The following is a 19,508-nucleotide window of genomic DNA, read 5'->3' as shown; positions in this document are numbered from 1 at the left end:
GGTCACTATGGATACAGATCGGTATTGATCTCTTCACTCTCCAAAGGTATATTAACTTAACTTCTTTCAGACTTAATTTTAATTTATAAAAAGGTGATAATGACACCTACCTTATAAAATTGTTACAAAGATAATGCATATTAGCACAGTGCCTGTCAGAGAGTAAGTGCTTATGAAGGAGAATTTATTGTTATTAGTAAATAAGTTCTAAGGAGTTTAGATGAAGAAGTCACGACCGAGCTCTGGAACAGTTAAGGGGCCTAGTAAAGGAGGTGGAACTTGAATTGGGCATGCTAGTTAGTGCACCGCCCGTGCCTCTCAAAGGATCTGTGGGACTTCCCTGGCGGTCTGGTGGTTAGGACTCCATGCTTCCACTGCAGGGGGCACGGGTTTGAACCCTGGTCAGGGAACTAAGATCCCACAAGCCGCACGGCACAGCCAAAAAAAAAAAGCAAAAGATCTGTTCTCCTGGCCATTGGTGTAGAGAGATGGAAGAGAAGGTTCTTCATTCTCATGGCTCCTGGCTTGATTACTGACTATTTCACCTGCACTGTCTTTCAGTAAATAGTTATTGAGCATCTGCTTTGTATTAGGCTTTGAGAATATAAAGATGACTAAATTTAAAAAGGAGATAACTAAGAAAATAGGCAATGAAAGTACAGTGTAAGTGGGGAGAAGTAACTATACTGATGGAGAAACCTGGCAAACACTGCCTTAGCCAGGTAATGAAGGTTAACATCATTGGTGATGTAATGTCAGTGGTATGGACCCTTTATATCATGTGATGAGAATGGCACTTTACCTCAGTGGTCTTCCTCCCAGGCCAGTAATCTCAGTCTAACCATGAAAAACCGTGAGACAGACACAAAGTGAGGGACATTCTACAGACTGCCTGACCAGTACTCCTCGAAACTGTCCATGTCAAGGGAAGCCTGAGAAGCTGTTGTAGCCAAGAGGGGCTTAAGGAGACATGACAACTAAACATATGTGGTATCCTGGATGGGATCTTGGGACAGAAAGGGGACATTAGAGGAAGACTAATGAAATCTGAGTGAATAAAATGGAGTTTAGTTAATTTTTTTTAAAGTATGGTATAATATTTGAAACATATTCCACAAAGGGTTAATATCCTTTTTACATAAAAGACTCTTGAAAATTAAGGGACAAAGGATCAAAACAGTTGATAGAAAAATGGGGAAAAATTCTACCAAAAAGAGGTAGGAAAATAGCCCAATAGCAAGATACCATTTCTCACCTCTCAGACTGGTAAAAATTTTTACAATGTGACAGCACATTCTGTTGACAAAGCTGTGGAGAGACAGGCACTGTCCTAAGATTGCTAGTAGAATGCAGATTTAGCAATACCTAAAAAACTGAACATGCGATTTTTTTTTTTTTTTTTTGCTGTACGCGGGCCTCTCACTGATGTGGCCTCTCCCATTGCGGAGCACAGGCTCCGGACGTGCAGGTTCAGCGGCCATGGTTCACAGGCCCAGCCGCTCCGCGGCATGTGGGATCTTCCCGGACCGGGGCACGAACCCATGTCCCCTGCATCGGCAGGCGGACTCTCAACCACTGCGCCACCAGGGAAGCCCTGAACATGCGATTTTTAACTGAGCAGTTTCACTCATAAGAATTGGTCTTGAAGGTACACCTCCAACATTCTGAAAGTACATGTAAGACAAATGCCCATATAGAGGAGAGCGGTTGAATAAACTATGGCACGTCCACACCATGGAGTAGTATACCTCTATCCTCTATTGCAAAGAATGAACTGAACTGGTACAGAGTGTTATCCAGGACATACTGTCAAATGAAAACGGCAAAGCTCAAAAGAATATCTACTATGATACTCTTCACATGAGAAAGAAAGAGATTTAGGAAAATGCCTATGTGTCTGCTCATTTGTGCAAAAGAAATACAGGAAGGATAAACTAGAAACTGAAGAGATTGTTACTGAACGGGGTTTGTGGGACAAGGAAGGAAGGGCACAGTGGGATTGAGGTAACAGGGATGAGGATCGAGTGACACTTTGCTGAGTATATCTCTTTGTATAGCTCCAACTCTCAGGACTATAGTAATGTTTTTTTTATATTTTATTTATTTTTTTCTTTGTGGTACGCGGGCCTCTCATTGTTGTGGCCTCTCCCGTTGTGGAGCACAGGCTCCAGACGCACAGGCTTAGCGGCCATGGCTCACAGGCCCAGCCGCTCCGCGGCATGTGGGATCTTCCCGGACCGGGCACGAACCCGTGTCCCCTGCATCGGCAGGTGGACTCTCAACCACTGCGCCACCAGGGAAGCCCAGTAATGTTTTTTATAGCCTTCATATAATCAAAAAAATCAACAATTGAAACAACGAGGATATATGTATACAAGGGTGGTGCTGGTGCGAAATGGAATGCAGGCACTAACAGATGAACTGAACTGTAATACAAAGGAATAATGTAACCATACTGCAGGGAGTGGGGAGGAAAAGAACTAGGTGAGTAACTGAAACCTTTAATGGATGTTGTGCTGAGGCTACAGATAAAAAGAACTGCATCAACGTTGTAATCCAGTAAGAAAAGGCATTTCTTGCAGGGTAAGAATTAGCAATTCTGACGCTATTTTTGTGTATGCTAGAATGGAACATGTAAGTTAATAATTTATGGATGGGGCTTCCCTGGGTGGCACGGTGGTTAAGAATCTGCCCGCCAGTGCAGGGGACACGGGTTTGAGCCCTGGTCCGGGAAGATCCCACATGCCGTGGAGCAACTAAGCCCATTAGCCACAACTACTGAGCCTGCGCTCTAGAGCCCGCAAGCCCAACTACTGAAGCCCGCACGCCTAGAGCCCGTGCTCTGCAACAAGAGGAGCCACCACAATGAGAAGCCTGCTCACCGCAACGAAGAGCAGCCCCTGCTCACCACAACTAGAAAAAGCCCACACACAGCAACAGAGACCCAACACAGCCAAAAATAAAAAAATAAAATTAATAAATTTATTTTAAAAAATTATGGATAAAAGCCAGCTTTCTCACAGTTGGAGAATGAGGTTTCAGATAGGGAAATGAAGGATGAAATGAGTCCTGTGTTGACAAATTGGAATCAGAAGTGTCAGTGTAAATTCATAGTTTTTCTTATACAGACAGACAGATACAGAAATGTAGATGTGTGTGTGTGGGGGGGGGGGGGTTAGTATAATACATATACTTCCGAGCTGTGCTGAAAGGGCCTAGAAAAACCCCAGTAGCAATGATCATACCTAGTGCCCAGATCTTGATTTATAATCCTTTATTAATAAAAGGAACCAAGGGTCCTTAGAGAGGTGATTGATTTCCAGGTGGGGCAGGGAAACTACAAGATAAGTCTAGGACACCTTGTTCCAGAAAATTAGGAAGTACTTAAGAAAAAGTGGGGGAAGAGGGGACTTAACTTAAAGAACACAGGAACCAACCTGAAGGACCTCCTAGTGGCCAAAGCTAGAAAAATTTAATCAATACAGAAAATGACAGTATTGGGTTTTAACCCATAGGATAAAGTAAATGTCCATGAATTCTTCTTGACATGAATAAGCAACCAAATAAATGGGAAGGAGTAGCTCCACTTCAGCGTAGAATTCCTGTTAATAAATGTCAAAGGAAAAAGAGAAACAGAAAATCAGCATTAGGCAAACACCATGGTAGTAACTTGCAGAAAAGAGCAACCCATGCATGCTAAGATTAGTGGGTGAAAATTTAGGCGGGTGAGATAGGATTTGCATAGTTCAAAGTATGTCCTCCAAGAAATTTAACTACAAAGGAGCTGTTAAACTTTTGAGTGGAAAAACTGAGCAGACACTACCATAACCAACTGATCAAGGTTTACATCACCAGTAATAAGTGTACTGACGCCATGAACCCCTTGGTGTAATGCTCTGAGGAGGCAATGTCATTTCTCTGCTGTTCTTGCCAAAAATGTTAACCTCATTCTAATAATGAAAAATCCTCAGATGATCCCAGGTTGAGGGACAGTCTACTAAATTACTGATCAGTGTTCTTCAAAAATGTCAAGATACAGTAATTGGGTGCAGTATTCTATAAATAATTCATGGTGCTGAATATTTTTGTTCAGATCTTTTATGTCTTTTTGGATTTTTAAAAATCTACCTCTATCGGTTGTTGATAGGGGTGTATTTAAATCTCTGACTGTGATTAGAGGATTGTCTTTTTTTGCCATTCTATCAGCTTTTGCTTTGTGTATGTTGAACCTCTTTTGTGAGGTTTATTCTCATTTATAATTGTTATGTCTTCCTGATAAATTGACTATTTTTGTGTGTGTGTGTGTGTGGTACGCGGGCCTCTCACTGTTGTGGCCTCTCCCGTTGCGGAGCACAGGCTCCGGACACGCAGGCTCAGCAGCCATGGCTCACGGGCCCAGCCGCTCCGCGGCATGTGGGATCCTCCCAGACCGGGGCACGAACCTGCGTCCCCTGCATCGGCGGGCAGACTCTCAACCACTGCGCCACCAGGGAAGCCCTAAATTGACTATTTTTATGGTAGTTTTCAGCTGCCAAAATGAAGTATCCAGGTGATTTGAACCTCCTGAGACAGAATGTAGATGTGGAAGTTCATCTTCCTGAATATGGTTTAGGACTTTAAATTAGACTGTTTTGATATATTATAGTTATGCATCGTAATGTTTACTGAATTTTTTCTCCTTTTCAAAGCTATACATTTAATATATAATTATCTGTGTACAGTTGGCCGTCATATCTGGGAGTTCTGCATTTTTGGATTCAACCAACCTTGGATCAGAAATATTCAGGAAGGGCTTCCCTGGTGGCGCAGTGGTTGAGAGTCCGCCTGCCGATGCAGGGGACATGGATTCGGGCCCAGGTCTGGGAAGATCCCACATGCCGCAGAGCGGCTGGGCCCGTGAGCCATGGCCGCTGAGCCTGCGCATCCGGAGCCTGTGCTCCGCAATGGGAGAGGCTACAACAGTGAGAGGCCCACGTACCGCAAAAAAAAAAAAAAAAAAAAAAAAATTCAGGAAAAAAAAATTCCAGAAATTCAGAAAGTAAAACTTGAATTTGCTGCCCAGTGACAATTATTTACATTGTATTTATAACTATTTGTATAGCATTTACATTGTGTTAGGTATTATAAAGAATCTAGAGATGATTTAAAGTGTTATATGTAAATACGCCATTTTATCCAAGGGCGTGAGCATCTGCGGGTTTTGGTATCCGAGGGAGGGGGGTCCTGGAACAAATCCCCCACAGATACCAAGGGACAACTGTGTTATTAATGCTAACAGCTTTTATTCTGTTTTGTGTCCCCTGCATCGGCGGGCGGACTCTCAACCACTGCGCCACCAGGGAAGCCCGAATCTGTAGTTTTTTAAAGCAACGGGTCAGTATTCTGCTAGACTGTTTAGAGTTTCGTGGCACACCATACTGCTTTTATAACAAGTTCAATTTAGGCTCTAGTCTCTAAGTTATAATATTATCATGTATTTGTGAAGCTTAGTTATTTTGTCCCAGCTCTAAAGAAGTGTTGCAGGTAAAAACTGAATAGGAAAAAAAAAAGTCATGTTTCCCTCAGAGCTGTACTGAGGAGACAGTGTATTATCTACATTGTTTTCATTGCTTTAAGTTGATTCAACAGTTAATTAGACGGGTCAGTGGACATTGGGATTTTGTAAAACTCACTAGTTCCATATATTAACTTCTGTTTGCAGAGTTAATGATTTACATATATTAACTTCTGTAGCAGAAGTTAATGATTTACATATAGTGAAATTAAATTTAAATCAAGAATTTTTAATAATATTAGGAATTAGGATATTTAATAATGTCAGCAATAAGACAGTGTATAGATTGCACACCACCTTACCCATGATGAAAAAGTTATTGAATGTACAGAATTCCTTACCTACACACTGTCCTTAAGGAATATCTAAATGTCATACCTGTTACTCTACAGATAAAGACCCAGAGGCTGGAGGTGGCCCTGTGTGGTGGCAAGAACACGGGCTGGGAAGGCAGGCATGGGTTTGAATTGTAGTTCCTTCATTAAACAGCTGCATGACTTTGGGCTAGTCAGTTTCTCTGAAATTTATTTTTCCCATGTCTTAAAATAGGGATAAATGTTTATATTTTAGGTTTGTTTTGAAGATGGAATGAGATGTAATGCATGAACTTGAAAGATACCTGATGATCAATAAATATGAGTTTTTTCCTTCTACTTTTTAATTTCTTCCTGGGTTTGGTTCAGTACAATTAATGCTTATTTATGTGTTCAGTTTAGCCAACTAGTGAAAAGTTTAGACTAACAGCATGCTCTTTAAACTCAAATTGGAATAGTTTGGATATTAAATATTTATTTAATTAAAAGTACTAATTTTTCTCAGTTGGCCGCATAATAGGCACTTAGTATATACTTATTCGTAACACATTTATATGTGCTTCATTGTTATAAGATGGCCTGATAGAAATGTCCATTTGTTTATTTAGATGTAGAAGATCTTTATGAACCCGTGTCAGTTCCATTCTCATACCCCAGTGGACTCAGTGAAAATACATCAGTTGTTGAAAAATTGAAACACATGGAAGCCAGGGCACTGTCTGCTGAAGCTGCGTTAGCTGGAGCGCGTGAGGATCTGCAAAGAATGAAGTAATTTATCAATCTTACAGAAAATTAATTGTTTAGATCCCCAAAATAATATAATTCATAAAAAGAATATGGTAAAATATTTCATATACTGGAAAGCACAGTGTAGATATTTAATTTCAATAATATTAAAGGTATGCAGTATTTTTTATACATTGTGGATGTCGTTGATTAACATAAAATTCTGTAGTTTTTATCTGTCCTCTTATATTTCTTTATAATTACTTTTGTACTAATGATAATTGTTCTGGGGAGTGTGTTCCTCCTGAGTGCTTTTTGTTCCTTGATATTGCCTTCCTTTGAATTACCTTATTTCTGATAGATTTCTCCATTTTACTTTTTCTCTCCTGGACTTTTTAAAGTGTAGGGATTAATATTTTTTAGGCTTGTGGAAAATACAGGGTTGAAATTTTTGTTTTTAAAGAATCACAATATAATTATGATGAAGTATATAATCAGAAAACCAGCTACATAGGATGGTTTTCTCTAGTGAGTAAATTAACATTCTGCTGGCTTAGTACTTGTCAGAATTTAATGTGCATACGAATCATCTGGGTATCTCGTTAAACTAGATTCTGATTCAGGAGGCCTGAAATAGGTAGTGTCTGAGATTCTGCATTACTACCAAGTGTATATACCTCTAGCTTAACCTATTAGATTTGTAAGTTGGTTGCTATTGCCCAATTACCCATTTTTGATGGTTTGCCAGAATGTCCAGCAGGAAAAATAGTATAGCTGATTGTAGTTTCCCTTTTTCTGAGATTTTATGCTGGGTAATCTATTATGTGCCTCTTTACACTTCTCTCCCATATATACCTCATAGATTCTTGATGTGTTGTTATCAGAGAAGGAGCTGAGTTTTAGAGCCTGAGCAGATGGTGTTGATGTGTGTAAATAATTCCCAGTTTGGGTCTGCTTTCTGCCTATATAACCCTTCCATGAGATACTATGGTTTTAAAGAATATTCATAGCATTGGAATATGCTATATTGATTCAGCTGCTAAAATAAGATTTTGGAACAATAGAAATAATAAAGTTGAATAAAGTCATAGTGTGCTTATTTTGTTCACTTGAAAGATAAAACAGCCATAGCCTGCAGTTGGCAGTGCTTTTGTGATTTGTAGAAGGAATGCTTCCAGCTGGGTTTGAATATGCCATTGCTTAAGATCCAGCAGGGGGAGCTTTCCGTGCTTAAGATAGAATGTGATTTAGAAGGCTCATCACACCCCGCACTCCCTCCCCCCCTCCCCCTTCCTCTTCCTCAGCCTCTAGCCTTTCCTTTTTTCATGGTCCAGTAAACTTGTCTCAAGGGTGTATTTCAAATTGATTACAGACAATTTGCTCAGGATTTTGTGATGAACGCAGATGTCAGAACCTGCTCGTCATCTACAACTGCCATTGCAGACCTCCAGGAGGATGAGGATGGTGTTTATTTCAGCTCATACGGGCATTATGGGATACATGAAGAAATGCTAAAGGTTAGAAAAGAGCACAAACGTACCAAATCCATACTAAAGGAAAAATAGAGTAAAGAAGGTTCTTAATACATATGGGAGAACTGCTTTTTCGGTTTTTGTTTTTTTTGAGAACTGCTTTTTAAATCTTTTTGGTGCTTGATAGCTCATCTTGCATTGAAAAGATTATAGAAGCATCAGAGACACTGTAAATTCTGTTTAAGATCATTATTAATCTTTATTATGAGATTACCTTTTGCTGGGAATAGAACATTCGAAAAAATTGCTGACGATTTTAGTCTTCTCAAGAGCAACTTTTAAATAGGAAGAAAAATACGTTTGCCTTTTAATGTGTGAAGGAAATGATTAATTTTAGTGTTTTAATTAGCAGTACTGACTTTAGTTTGGGCGAATAATAATTCTTTGGTACAAAGTTAATTATAAATAATTCTCACAGTTGTTACGGCATTACTTTTTTACATTTGAAATCATTGCTATATAGAAGAATTCCCTAAATCAGATACTTGAATTTGGTTGGTTTTAAGTTTTATAATGGTAATGTCCATATAAACTATAAGTAGATTTCTAGGTATACCTGGTATATTATGTACATTTTATCATGTATTATAGATTATAAAATAGCAAAATGGTTTTTTAATTCAGTAAAACTGAAAATATCTAACTAGAGTAAAATAAATGTTGGAGTGTAAAAATTACTGAAAACTTTAATGTTTATCTCTGTGAATTTTAGATGCCACTACTTTTTTTTCTTAAAAACCAACAAACGAAAAATTCCTTTCTGAATCCTTCCTCAAAAGATTGGTTTATTTTACGGACACCCCAAGACTGTGTTCCTTGAAACATGCCCATTTAAGATAACCAGGGGTAGTTAATGAGTATATATTTTGTTGAGTCAGTTTTGCAGGATCACAGAGTGGAGGTTTGCTGATTAATAGTAATTGTAATTACTTGGGGTCTTTTAAAGCAATGTCATGTCATTTCTTTGCTAATGACTTGTCACAGTTGGTTGTGCTTTTTGTTGTCACTTGGGTAGTTGCATAGCATTACAAATAACAGTTATAACTGTTGCTAAGTAATAAATTAAGTCCAGAGTGAATTTGTTTAAAAGAAATTGACATACTCCATTTTCTCTGTTAAAATTAATTTTATTGTGTCTAGAATATTTCCTTTAAAGGAGTTAATCTAAGCCCATGTTTGCCGTTATAAATCACCCCATCAATTTCAATGCCATGAACCTTTAATGCTTTTGATATGGTAATTTTAGTTGGGTTTTTCAGACAGATAAGGCTACTGAGACTCCTAGAAGATAGTACATCTGAGTGCTCTCAGTACAGTCATCAGGGAAATCCAGTTTGGACTTACTTCCAAATCTCTGTCCTGGACCCTTGTAGCTCTGTATCAACAACTAGAGGATCTTTACACCTGATGGAATATTTTAAGTCCTTTTGATGTACATATATATTTAAGAAGTTCCAGCTGGAAGTTTCCAGTGCTGTGTTTTCACTTTTAGAGAATCACTTAAGACTCCTTATTAATATAAGTTTCCATGCCTTAATTCCCCTTTGCTGTTATACAATGTAACCACCTTCTCCTTGGAGATAACTTAAGTCTTTATAGGAAATATGGATATATTTCATTCAAAAAGAACTATTTGTCCATTTTATGTTTTGTTAAGTTACATACTGTGGATGAATATGAAATGTGCCTTATATCAAGCAATATTTCTCCTATTTCTTATCAAAACAGTTCTTAGCACACATAATTTGTTCAAGGTTGTGCTACTACTGGAGTCTCACCTGATCTTTATAAATAAATTAAAATTGAGAAGCCATGCATACAGGACTTATTTTTATGCTTAGAATTGGCCTTTTATAACAATATTATTTGGATTTTTTGTTACTTACTAGTCACAGGTATTTTAATGACACTTTTTTGGCATATGTTGTGATTATAATTATAAATAAAGACAGTTTGTAATCTTATTTTCCAGAGTCAAGGTGAAGATAACTTTTTTGAATTCTAGAGATAAAGGGATAGTAGTGGACATTAACTTTCAGAATCCTTTGCCACTTTATCTTTCTGAAGAAGAGTCATTGTTGCTAATGTTATAATTCGGAGATGCATCACTCTCCTTTTTTTTCTCCTCAAGTAAAACATTGTTCATCGTGGTGAACATTTATCACAGATTATAGTACCATTAATTTTTCATTACTGCATTTTCCTCATTGTATCTGCAGCTGACTCTTGCATTCTGTCCACCTTCATGAGCCTATACATTTAAAACATACTGTTACTTATATAGGTAAAATTTATAATACATAACTTTTCTGTTGTCTTTAGTCTTATACTTAATTTTTTTTAATATTGGTAGGAATTATTCCATGACACTGTACTAGCCTTAAAAGATTGTCTTTCTTCTTAATATTGGACCTCTAATTTTATTCTTTTGTGCTTCTTAGTTTTACTAGGTTAGTGCAAAAGATAACTTTATTTCTGTTTATTACCTTATTTTATATTGAAGAGTTAGTCTTTTGTTAGAATAAATTTTTAGAAATGGTTTGAGGGCTAGTCTTTGATTTGCTTGAATTTTCATGTTTAGTGAATTTTCCTCTCAAAAATTCATTTATTAAATTGAAGCTCTGCTATGTCCACAGCACTGTGTTTAGTAGACTTTGAATTTCATTGCACCAGTATGAGCATATGAGCAAAAGCAGATGGATATGTAGGAAGAGACTGGATGAAGGATTGTAGTTGAGCTGAGCAGCAGTGCATGGATTTAGGACAGGAGTTGGGATGCTAGTGATTAAGTTAGAGCAGCGGCGAGGCAGTGTGATTGGTGAGAGCTTTCCGAGTGACTGCCTTCTTGACTGATGTTCACCCTTTGTAGGTTTTGTTGTGTCAGCAAAAATCACTGGTTACAGTGTAAGAAGGCTATAAAAATGGTAGAAATGTATGAAATGGTATGTTTTTTTAAAAAAAGACAGTTTTTAAATTAATTAATACTATGTTTAAATTCATTTAAAACATGAAGTTCTCATAGTAATTCTTTTCTTTAAAATTTATTAATTTTTGGCTGCATTGGATCTTCGTTGCTGCACAGGGGTTTTCTCTAGTTGCGGCGAGCGGGGGTTACTTTTCCTTGCGATGTGTGGGCTTCTCATTGCAGTGGCTTCTCTTGTGGCAGAGCACGGGCTCTAGGCTCAGCTTCAGTAGTTGTGGCACGTGGGCTCCAGTAGTTGTGGCTCGTGGGCTCTAGAGCACAGGCTCAGTAGTTGTGGTGCACGGGCTTAGTTGCTCTGTGGCATGTGGGATCTTCCCAGACCGGGGCTCGAACCCGTGTCCCCTGCATTGGCAGGCAGATTCTTAACCACTGCACCACCAGGGAAGCCCCATAGTAATTCTTAAAATACACTGAGGGAAAGATTTCAGTTTTTAAAATATGATTTAAAATTTTGTTTGTAAAGCAATTAGAAGTAATTCCATCAGAAAACATGGAATTAATTATGGAATTTCCCTTTTTTAGATCCAGCAATTAAGCAAAACAGCTTGCCTTTTAATTTAAGCCCCTCTTTGTACTTTTTTTTAAATCCCAGTATTGGCATAAAAGTTTTTTTGGAGGGTATGGACTGTGTAAAGTTTTATGTTGTAGTATTTAGTGTAACTACTTTTTCTTTTTTTTTTTTTTTTTTTTAACCTAGTGTGAAATCGAAAACTAGAATTCCCGGTATGAGTTATTTTTTATCATACTCATTTTACTCACTTGGCAGCAGAGCCCCTTACTGCTGAATTTGCTGTCAGCGTGTGTCTCAGCCGAGGTGATTTAAAAGGAAATCAGCTCTAATGTTCATGCACCAACATAAATGTTAGCATTCAGTGCCTGCCTTGGTCACAGGTCTTGTGAGACTCCATAGTGGAGAAGTCTTGCAATATGGTCTGCGGGGCTCAAGCGATTGACTTTTAGGCTTATAGGCTTTTTTTTTTTTTTTTTTTTTGCGGTACACGGGCCTCTCACTGTTGTGGCCTCTCCCGCTGCGGAGCGCAGGCTCCGGACACGCAGACTCAGCGGCCACGGTTCACAGGCCCAGCCGCTCCGCGGCATGTGGGATCTTCCCGGGCCGGGGCACGAACCCGTGTCCCTTGCATCAGCAGGCAGACTCTCAACCACTGCGCCACCAGGGAAGCCCTAGGCTTATAGGCTTTTAAGCATCATTTCCTACTACAGACATTTCTAGAAACAAAACAGGATTATAAATCAGATAGGTGCTGATCAGTGACTTTCTTAGGAAACTATACTCAGTTGAGCTTCATTTTTCATACGTAACTGTAACTTTTACATCTATCTAGTTTGGTTCTTTCCTCCCATATTTTAACTTAGTTCTACCACAGGGAATCAGACTCTAGATTCCAGGCCCTATTTAAAGGAGTAAAACATGTTCATCTTCTACTAGCATTATCACTTGAAGTCTTACAGTGCATGTCAAGATGAAAATATGTACATTTTTAAGAACTTAGGTCTTATTTGACTTTCAGTGTTGTTCTTAAACGTTTTCTTTGTGTGTTGTTGCTATTTCCATTCTTTATTATTTTCTTTTAGGAAAAAAAGATTAGGCTTGGTTTTCCAGGCAAATTGTAGCTATGGAAACTAGAAGTGTGTGATAAATTAGCAGGTATCTTCCTTAAATATTTTTATTTGTTCAGACTATCCTGTAAACACAATGTCTTCCTCTTTCTACCCTAGGACAAAGTACGAACAGAAAGTTACCGAGATTTTATATACCAAAATCCACATATCTTCAAAGATAAGGTGAGTAGCACAGACTACAGAATTGTACATTTCATGTGGATCTTGGGCAGCAGAAATCCTCTCTTAGGTCATCATTGTGATAGCAGTTGATTTCATGTACACTGGCTTTATTTCATGGAAAACTTTTATGATGCTGCCCTGTGGTGCAGTATACTGATAACAGAAATGCTGATTGGTGCTGTCATTCAATATACTCTTTTTTTAAAAATTGAAATTAATTAAAATTAATTTTTAAATTAATTAATTACAGTGACATAGCTTAGTTAAACTTTGCTTATCCAGATAATTTTGCTTAAACCATATTTTTGGTTTACTGTGATTCCTGTTCATTTCAAATGTATAAGCTCTGTATCAAAGCACTTTTAATTATTATTTTAGTTTGTGTTAATTAGTTACAAATTAATAATTTTAAGAAGTCATTATTGGTAGGTAGGGTCAAATATTATAAGGTACAATTTATTTTATGTGCTTTCTTTTAAGACCTCATTTATTTACCCTTTTATGAGTTACTTTATTTTTTAAATTTTAAAAATTTTTATTCTTGGCTACATTGGGTCTTCGTTGCTGCACGTGGGCTCTCTCTAGTTGCGGCAAGCGGGGGCTACTCTTTGTTCCGGTGTGCGGGCTTCTCATTGCAGTGGCTTCTCTTGTTGCGGAGCACAGGCTCTAGGCGCTCGGGCTTCAGTAATTGTGGCACGTGGGCTCAGTAGTTGTGGCTTGCAGGCTCTAGAGCACAGGCTCAGTAGTTGTGGTGCACGGGCTTAGTTGCTCCACAGCATGTAGGATCTTCCCGGACCAAGGCTCGAACCCATGTCCCCTGCATAGGCAGGCGGATTCTTAACCACTGCACCACCAGGGAAGCCCTGAGTTACTTTAAATTTTACAGTTAGTGTTAATACTGCCTCAGGTTATTTCGAAGGTGATATTTCACTTTGTATATGGGTGGGTGTGTTAAAAATGTGTCATTTGTTTTTCCTCCCTTGTGAATTTTTCCATTTTTCTTCTTCACTTTCTCCTTCCCTCCCTCTCTACATTGGCATGGTTATCTAAAAGTTCAGGTTTTCTGTTTCTGTTCCTCCTCATTGGAAATTAGTCCACTAATTTAGTCAAATATATTATCGTCTCTGCCACTTATATACTTTTGCTTGGGAATTTTTCCCCAGTCTTTCTACTTCAAGAACATGTATATTGGTAACATCAGGTTTTTATAATTCCCCTTTCACCTCCATTTCAAAGATACTTCTGTCAGGTGATTTCATGAGCTTTACGTGATGTTGCAGCAGTGATTAACAACCTTTATATGTTGAAAAGCTCTTTCCCTGATTTTTATGTTGTTTGGAATATCGTAGATTGGCTTTTCATTTTCCATACCTGTTTCCTAAGAGCGGTGTTTCACTTGTGACCTAGCCAAGTTGGACCTGCGAAATTTATATGGTGCTCTGATACCTTTTGGCCAAAGCATTACCTATGAGGTAATGGTGGTGTGTGTTTCTTTGTTTTTGCTAATTCCCCTATAGACAAATGATTATTTTATTTTTAAAGTATTAGTTTTTATCAGTTCTTTATACTTGACCTTTTTGTATGCTTTTTATATGTTTTTGCAGCAGAGACTAAGAATTTTTTTTATAGTTTTTATGTTTGCACCCAAGTGCTGAAACAATTTATTTAATATTTGTCTAAAAAACCACATTGTTGGGCTTCCCTGGTGGCGCAGTGGTTGAGAGTCCGCCTGCCGATGCAGGGGACACAGGTTCGTGCCCTGGTCCAGGAAGATCCCACATGCCGCGGAGCGGCTGGGCCCGTGAGCCATGGCTGCTGAGCCTGCGCGTCCGGAGCCTGTGCTCTGCAGCGGGAGAGGCCACAACAGTGGGAGGCCCGCGTACTGAAAAAAAAAAAAAAAAAGAAGTTGCCTTATATTTACAGTTCGATTTTGCCTAGATTTTTATTTTATTTTTTCCTTAATATGTTGTATAGAAATTAACCATGCTCTAGTCTCGGAATAACTAGTCCTGCCTGGCTTCTTAGGAACCATCTACATAGTAATTTTAGACCGTGGTGAATCTCTGTGGGCTTCACTTGTAAAATGATTTTTTATGTATAGCTGATTCGCTTTGTTATAAAGCAGAAACTAACACACCATGGTAAAGCAGTTATACTCCAATAAAGATGTTAAAAAATAAAAAATAAATAAAAATACAATGATTTTTTAAACCTTTCTGGTTCTAAAATTTTATGTTTTTGTTTTTGTAAAAGCAGTATCATTTTCTTTCTTTGAGCCATCTTTTTAAAAATACTTTTTGATATGAATGCCATAAGAATTCCTTAAGTAAAAGTAGTTAGAAGTTTCTTTTTCAATATGCTCTGAATAGACTTTTGTGTTATATTATATAAGAAAATACTGAAAAGGCACAAGTATTAGTAAACATAAGGTTAATCATTGGGAAATTAAGTAATTATGAATATTTCTATGTATATGAAGCACATCTTACTGGGTTCATAGACCTCTACACAGTCCCTTTCTGCTTTTAATTTTTCATTTGTAACAGTCTTATAGAAATATTGTATATATTATACATTTTTGGACAAAATACGTGACCATGGAACACATAGAATGTTTAATTATTTTGTGTTCCACTTACTGCTTTTACTGAAGAGATTAAATCTGCCCAAGTCAGAAAGGGGCTTACTAATAAACAGGGAGTATTTTTCCTTAGTACTTTGCCTAAGATGCTTTCATTTAATTTATCAATGTGTAATTAATTTTGCTTGGCATTTGTGTTTTCTCAAAAGTATACTGTGATGTAAAATATATGTGTGTCAATTTCTAACTCTTTGAAGTATATTCAGGATATAATTTTCTATAATTAATAATATTAAGTAATCTAGAGCTTTCATATTTTTAAATGATTTGGGATACTTTTCTTTATATTATACTATGACTACAGATTTTAAAAATATACGACACATATTTAAATAGCATTTGATAATTTATAAAATACTTTCAAGCATGTTGTCTCATTGTTGCTATACAATATACCAATATGGTGTATTCATAGCAGGTATGTATTCATCTCTATTTTTCACATGAGGAAATTTGAAACCAGTAGGTTAATTGACTTTCCCTAAAACAGACAGCTAAAAAAAAAAGCAAACAAACGCGGGTTTTAGTCCTAGTCTAGTGCCCTTAACCCTGTGCCACTACACTTTGAAACTGTTATGTTAAAATAGAATGAGTAATTAGGGTGGGATTCATTAGTCATATTTTAATTAACACTATTTTACATATATAAGTCATATAATTTCTGTGTGCCATGACAGAACATGTTCATGAAATTATTTAAATATAGTTCTTTTAAAAAATGTATGAAATAACATGTTTTCTTAAGTTTTATTACCATTGTTTTTGTTTGCTTTTGTCTCCATTAGGTAGACAAATTTCATATCACAGCACTAGCTTCTGTATCATATTATTTAGTGAATGGTAGAGATTTATTTTTCAGAAAGGTGCTTAAATTTAAAATGTCTTCCTTCCTTCATTCCCTTCTCCCTCCATCCCTCCCTTCCTACTTCCTTTCCTTCATTTCTTTCTTAATATTGGTTTAATTCACAAAGCTCCTGTGGAGGACATATGGTTTCTCAGATTTAATTTAACTTTGGGTGGCGTAATTGTGTTATCACTCACTCATAATTAATTTCTATTTGTAGTTCATTGAAGAAATTCACAGTTAGGTGCCTTTTTTATGCTTTTGATTATTATCTAAGTTAAAGTTGACGCACTTTCTCTCTCTTTTTTTTTTTTTAGAAACAGTGAATCACATTCCTTCATCATTTTATAAAATAACGTTAGTGTATTCTGTTAGCATTTCTACCTCTTTCTTTGATTCTACCAGATTTTAGTTTATTTGCCCAACTACCTAAATCTGAGCTAGATGTAATAAATAATTAGTATATAATTTAAAATATAATTTAAATATAGGCTTTAAAAAGCAGATTGACCTATGTATGTTTGAGTGCTACCTTTACAAATTACTAGCTCTATGATTCTGGATCTGTTACTTTCCTTGTCTGAGGCTCTCCTTCCTTCAGGAAAGGTTAAAGAAGAATTTTATATATATATGTATATAAATTATATATGTGTGTGTATGTATAGTCTTAAAAAAGAACACACACTCTAATTGGAGTAAATGATACATACCCTTCTGTACTTAGCTTTTGTAGCTCAGCAATTTCTCTAAGATAATTCGGTATTAACATTATTTTAATGGCTCAAAAACCCAATGTAAAATTGTCCATAAATTGTTTTAAGTTATATTAGAAATAATGCTGCATGTAAAAATATAAAATATTAAAAATCTTTTTATAAATATGAGAGTAGAATAATAAGATAAATTCCTAGCAGTGGCCTCCCTAGGTCATTCTACCCAGGATGGTTTTAGTGCTGCCAACTTGTCTTTCCAGAAACTGTGTGGGTGTTGATATTCCCAAATACCATTGCCAAAGCCCTGTGCTATCAAACTTCTAAATTCCACACTGATCTTTTATTTTTAATTTTTTAATTTTGCAAATATCTTATTTCAATGAAAGTTCTTGGGAAGTTATCACTTACTATTGTGTTATACATATATATTTTTTGTGTTTTTTTGTGTTTTTTTTTTTTTTGCGGTACGCGGGCCTCTCACTGTTGTGGCCTCTCCCGTTGCGGAGCACAGGCTCCGGACGCGCAGGCTCAGCGGCCATGGTTCATGGGCCCAGACGCTCTGCGGCATGTGGGATCCTCCTGGACCGGGGCACGAACCCGTGTCCCCTGCATCGGCAGGTGGACTCAACCACTGCGCCACCAGGGAAGCCCGTGTTATATATATTTTTATATTTTATGCCACATAATATTTCAAACTGATATACTATAACCATACTATAAATATATATGCTCTGTGTTATAGTATTTTCTTGATGTTGTGGTTAATATATTTTATTTGTAACATTAAAAAAATAGTTTTGCTTGCAGTGATGTTGTATAGATTGCACCTTACAATTTTAAACTTTCTTGTGTGTGAAGTGGTTATGTTAAAATGTGCTGACTCACCCAGATAGGCCACATGTGCAGGAACAGTCACATTCTCCCTGTGGAGCCATCTGGGCCACGTCCTTCTTAGAGCAGTAGCCTTTTGGCAACCTTATTTCTTCAATAGAAATTAGACTGTTTAGATTCTGTCTCTTCTGGAGTCAGTTTTGGTGTATTATATTTTCAAGATATAATGGAACAGGGCTTCCCTGGTGGCGCAGTGGTTAAGAATTCGCCCGCCAGTGCAGGGGACACGGGTTTGAGCCCTGGTCCGGGAAGATCCCACATGCCGTGGAACAACTAAGCCCGTGCGCCACAATTACTGAGCCTGCGCTCTAGAGCCTGCAAGCCACAACTACTGAGCCAGCATGTCATAACTACTGAAGCCCGTGTGTCTAGAGCTTGTGCTCTGCAACAAAAGAAGCCACTGCGATGGGAAGCCTGTGCACCACAACAAAGAGTAGCCCCCACTCGCCGCAACTAGAGAAAGCCCGCGTGCAGCAACTAAGACACAACACAGCCAAAAATAAATCCATTAATTAATTTTAAAAAAAGATGTAATGGAACAGACTTCACTTACACTAGTAAACAATGCAGAAGATAAAATGTGTAGGAACAGACTTAACTAATGTGCAGGACGTAGATGAAAAAGATTTTTTAAAACCCCAAACTCCTGAAGAACATAACAAATGATTTAAACAAATTGAAAGTCATACCATGTTCCTGAATGGAAAACACAAAATAAAATTGTCTGTGTTCCATAAATTTATATTTTAGTGCAATCCCTATAAAAATGCTAAGACTTAAAAACAAAACAAAGAAACCATAGACAAGCTGATTTTCTTGTTCTTGTGGGAAAATAAACATATAAAATTGTCCAGAAACACTGTGAAAACAATTGGCAGTGAGGGTGGACCAGCTTTACTAGACAGAAATTCTGCCAAGCTTCTATAATTAGAATAATTATTGGTACGTGATTGTACAGATTAATGGAGCAGAATAAAAATCTAGAAATAAACCAAAATATACACAGATCTCCAGAGGGATCCCTTCCTCTCCTCTGTCATGTGAGGACACAGCAAGAAGTCATGTCTGTGAACCACAAAGCAGGCCCTCACCAGAGTCAACCTGTGCCTTGATCTTAGACTTTCCAGCCTCCAGAACTGTGAGAAATAAATTTCTGTTGTTTACAAACCACTTAGTTTATGGTATTTTTGTCATAGCATACTGAATGAATTGAGACAGGGACCTTCAGCATTCACTAAAATTTCTGTGTGTTTTGGTCTGTCCCCATGACATAATCACCTCCGAAAGGCCCCAGCTTCTAATACCATCACCTTGGGGGTTAGTATTTCAACGTGTGAATTTCGGGGGGTGCAAACACAGACTGTTTAATAACATGTTGGGACAATTGGTTAGCTTTCTGAACAGAAGTAAAGTTGGAACCATACCTCTTAGTGTATACTATGATTTAAAAAAAAAAAAAAACTGTAGTAATGAAACTATAAATGTACCAGAAGGAAGTGTGAATGAA

At 37.4% G+C, this 19,508-nt stretch overlaps 1 protein-coding gene across 1 annotated transcript in view; it reads left to right on the top strand.

Annotated features, from left to right (window-relative positions):
• The window catches only part of PRMT3 (protein arginine methyltransferase 3), a 135,414-nt gene that overhangs the window by 5,974 nt on the left and 109,932 nt on the right, over positions 1–19,508 (top strand). Inside the window, exons 6-8 of the mRNA XM_079930802.1 lie at positions 6,477–6,636; positions 7,967–8,111; positions 12,847–12,912. Of these exons, the coding sequence (XP_079786928.1) occupies positions 6,477–6,636; positions 7,967–8,111; positions 12,847–12,912 (371 nt within the window). The remainder of the gene's footprint in view (positions 1–6,476; positions 6,637–7,966; positions 8,112–12,846; positions 12,913–19,508) is intronic.

This window comes from Stenella coeruleoalba (genome assembly GCF_951394435.1).
Source record: "Stenella coeruleoalba genome assembly, chromosome: 8".
NCBI lineage: Eukaryota > Metazoa > Chordata > Mammalia > Artiodactyla > Delphinidae > Stenella > Stenella coeruleoalba.
Note: the sequence above shows the minus strand (reverse complement) of the source record. Positions and strands in the feature narration are given on the sequence as shown.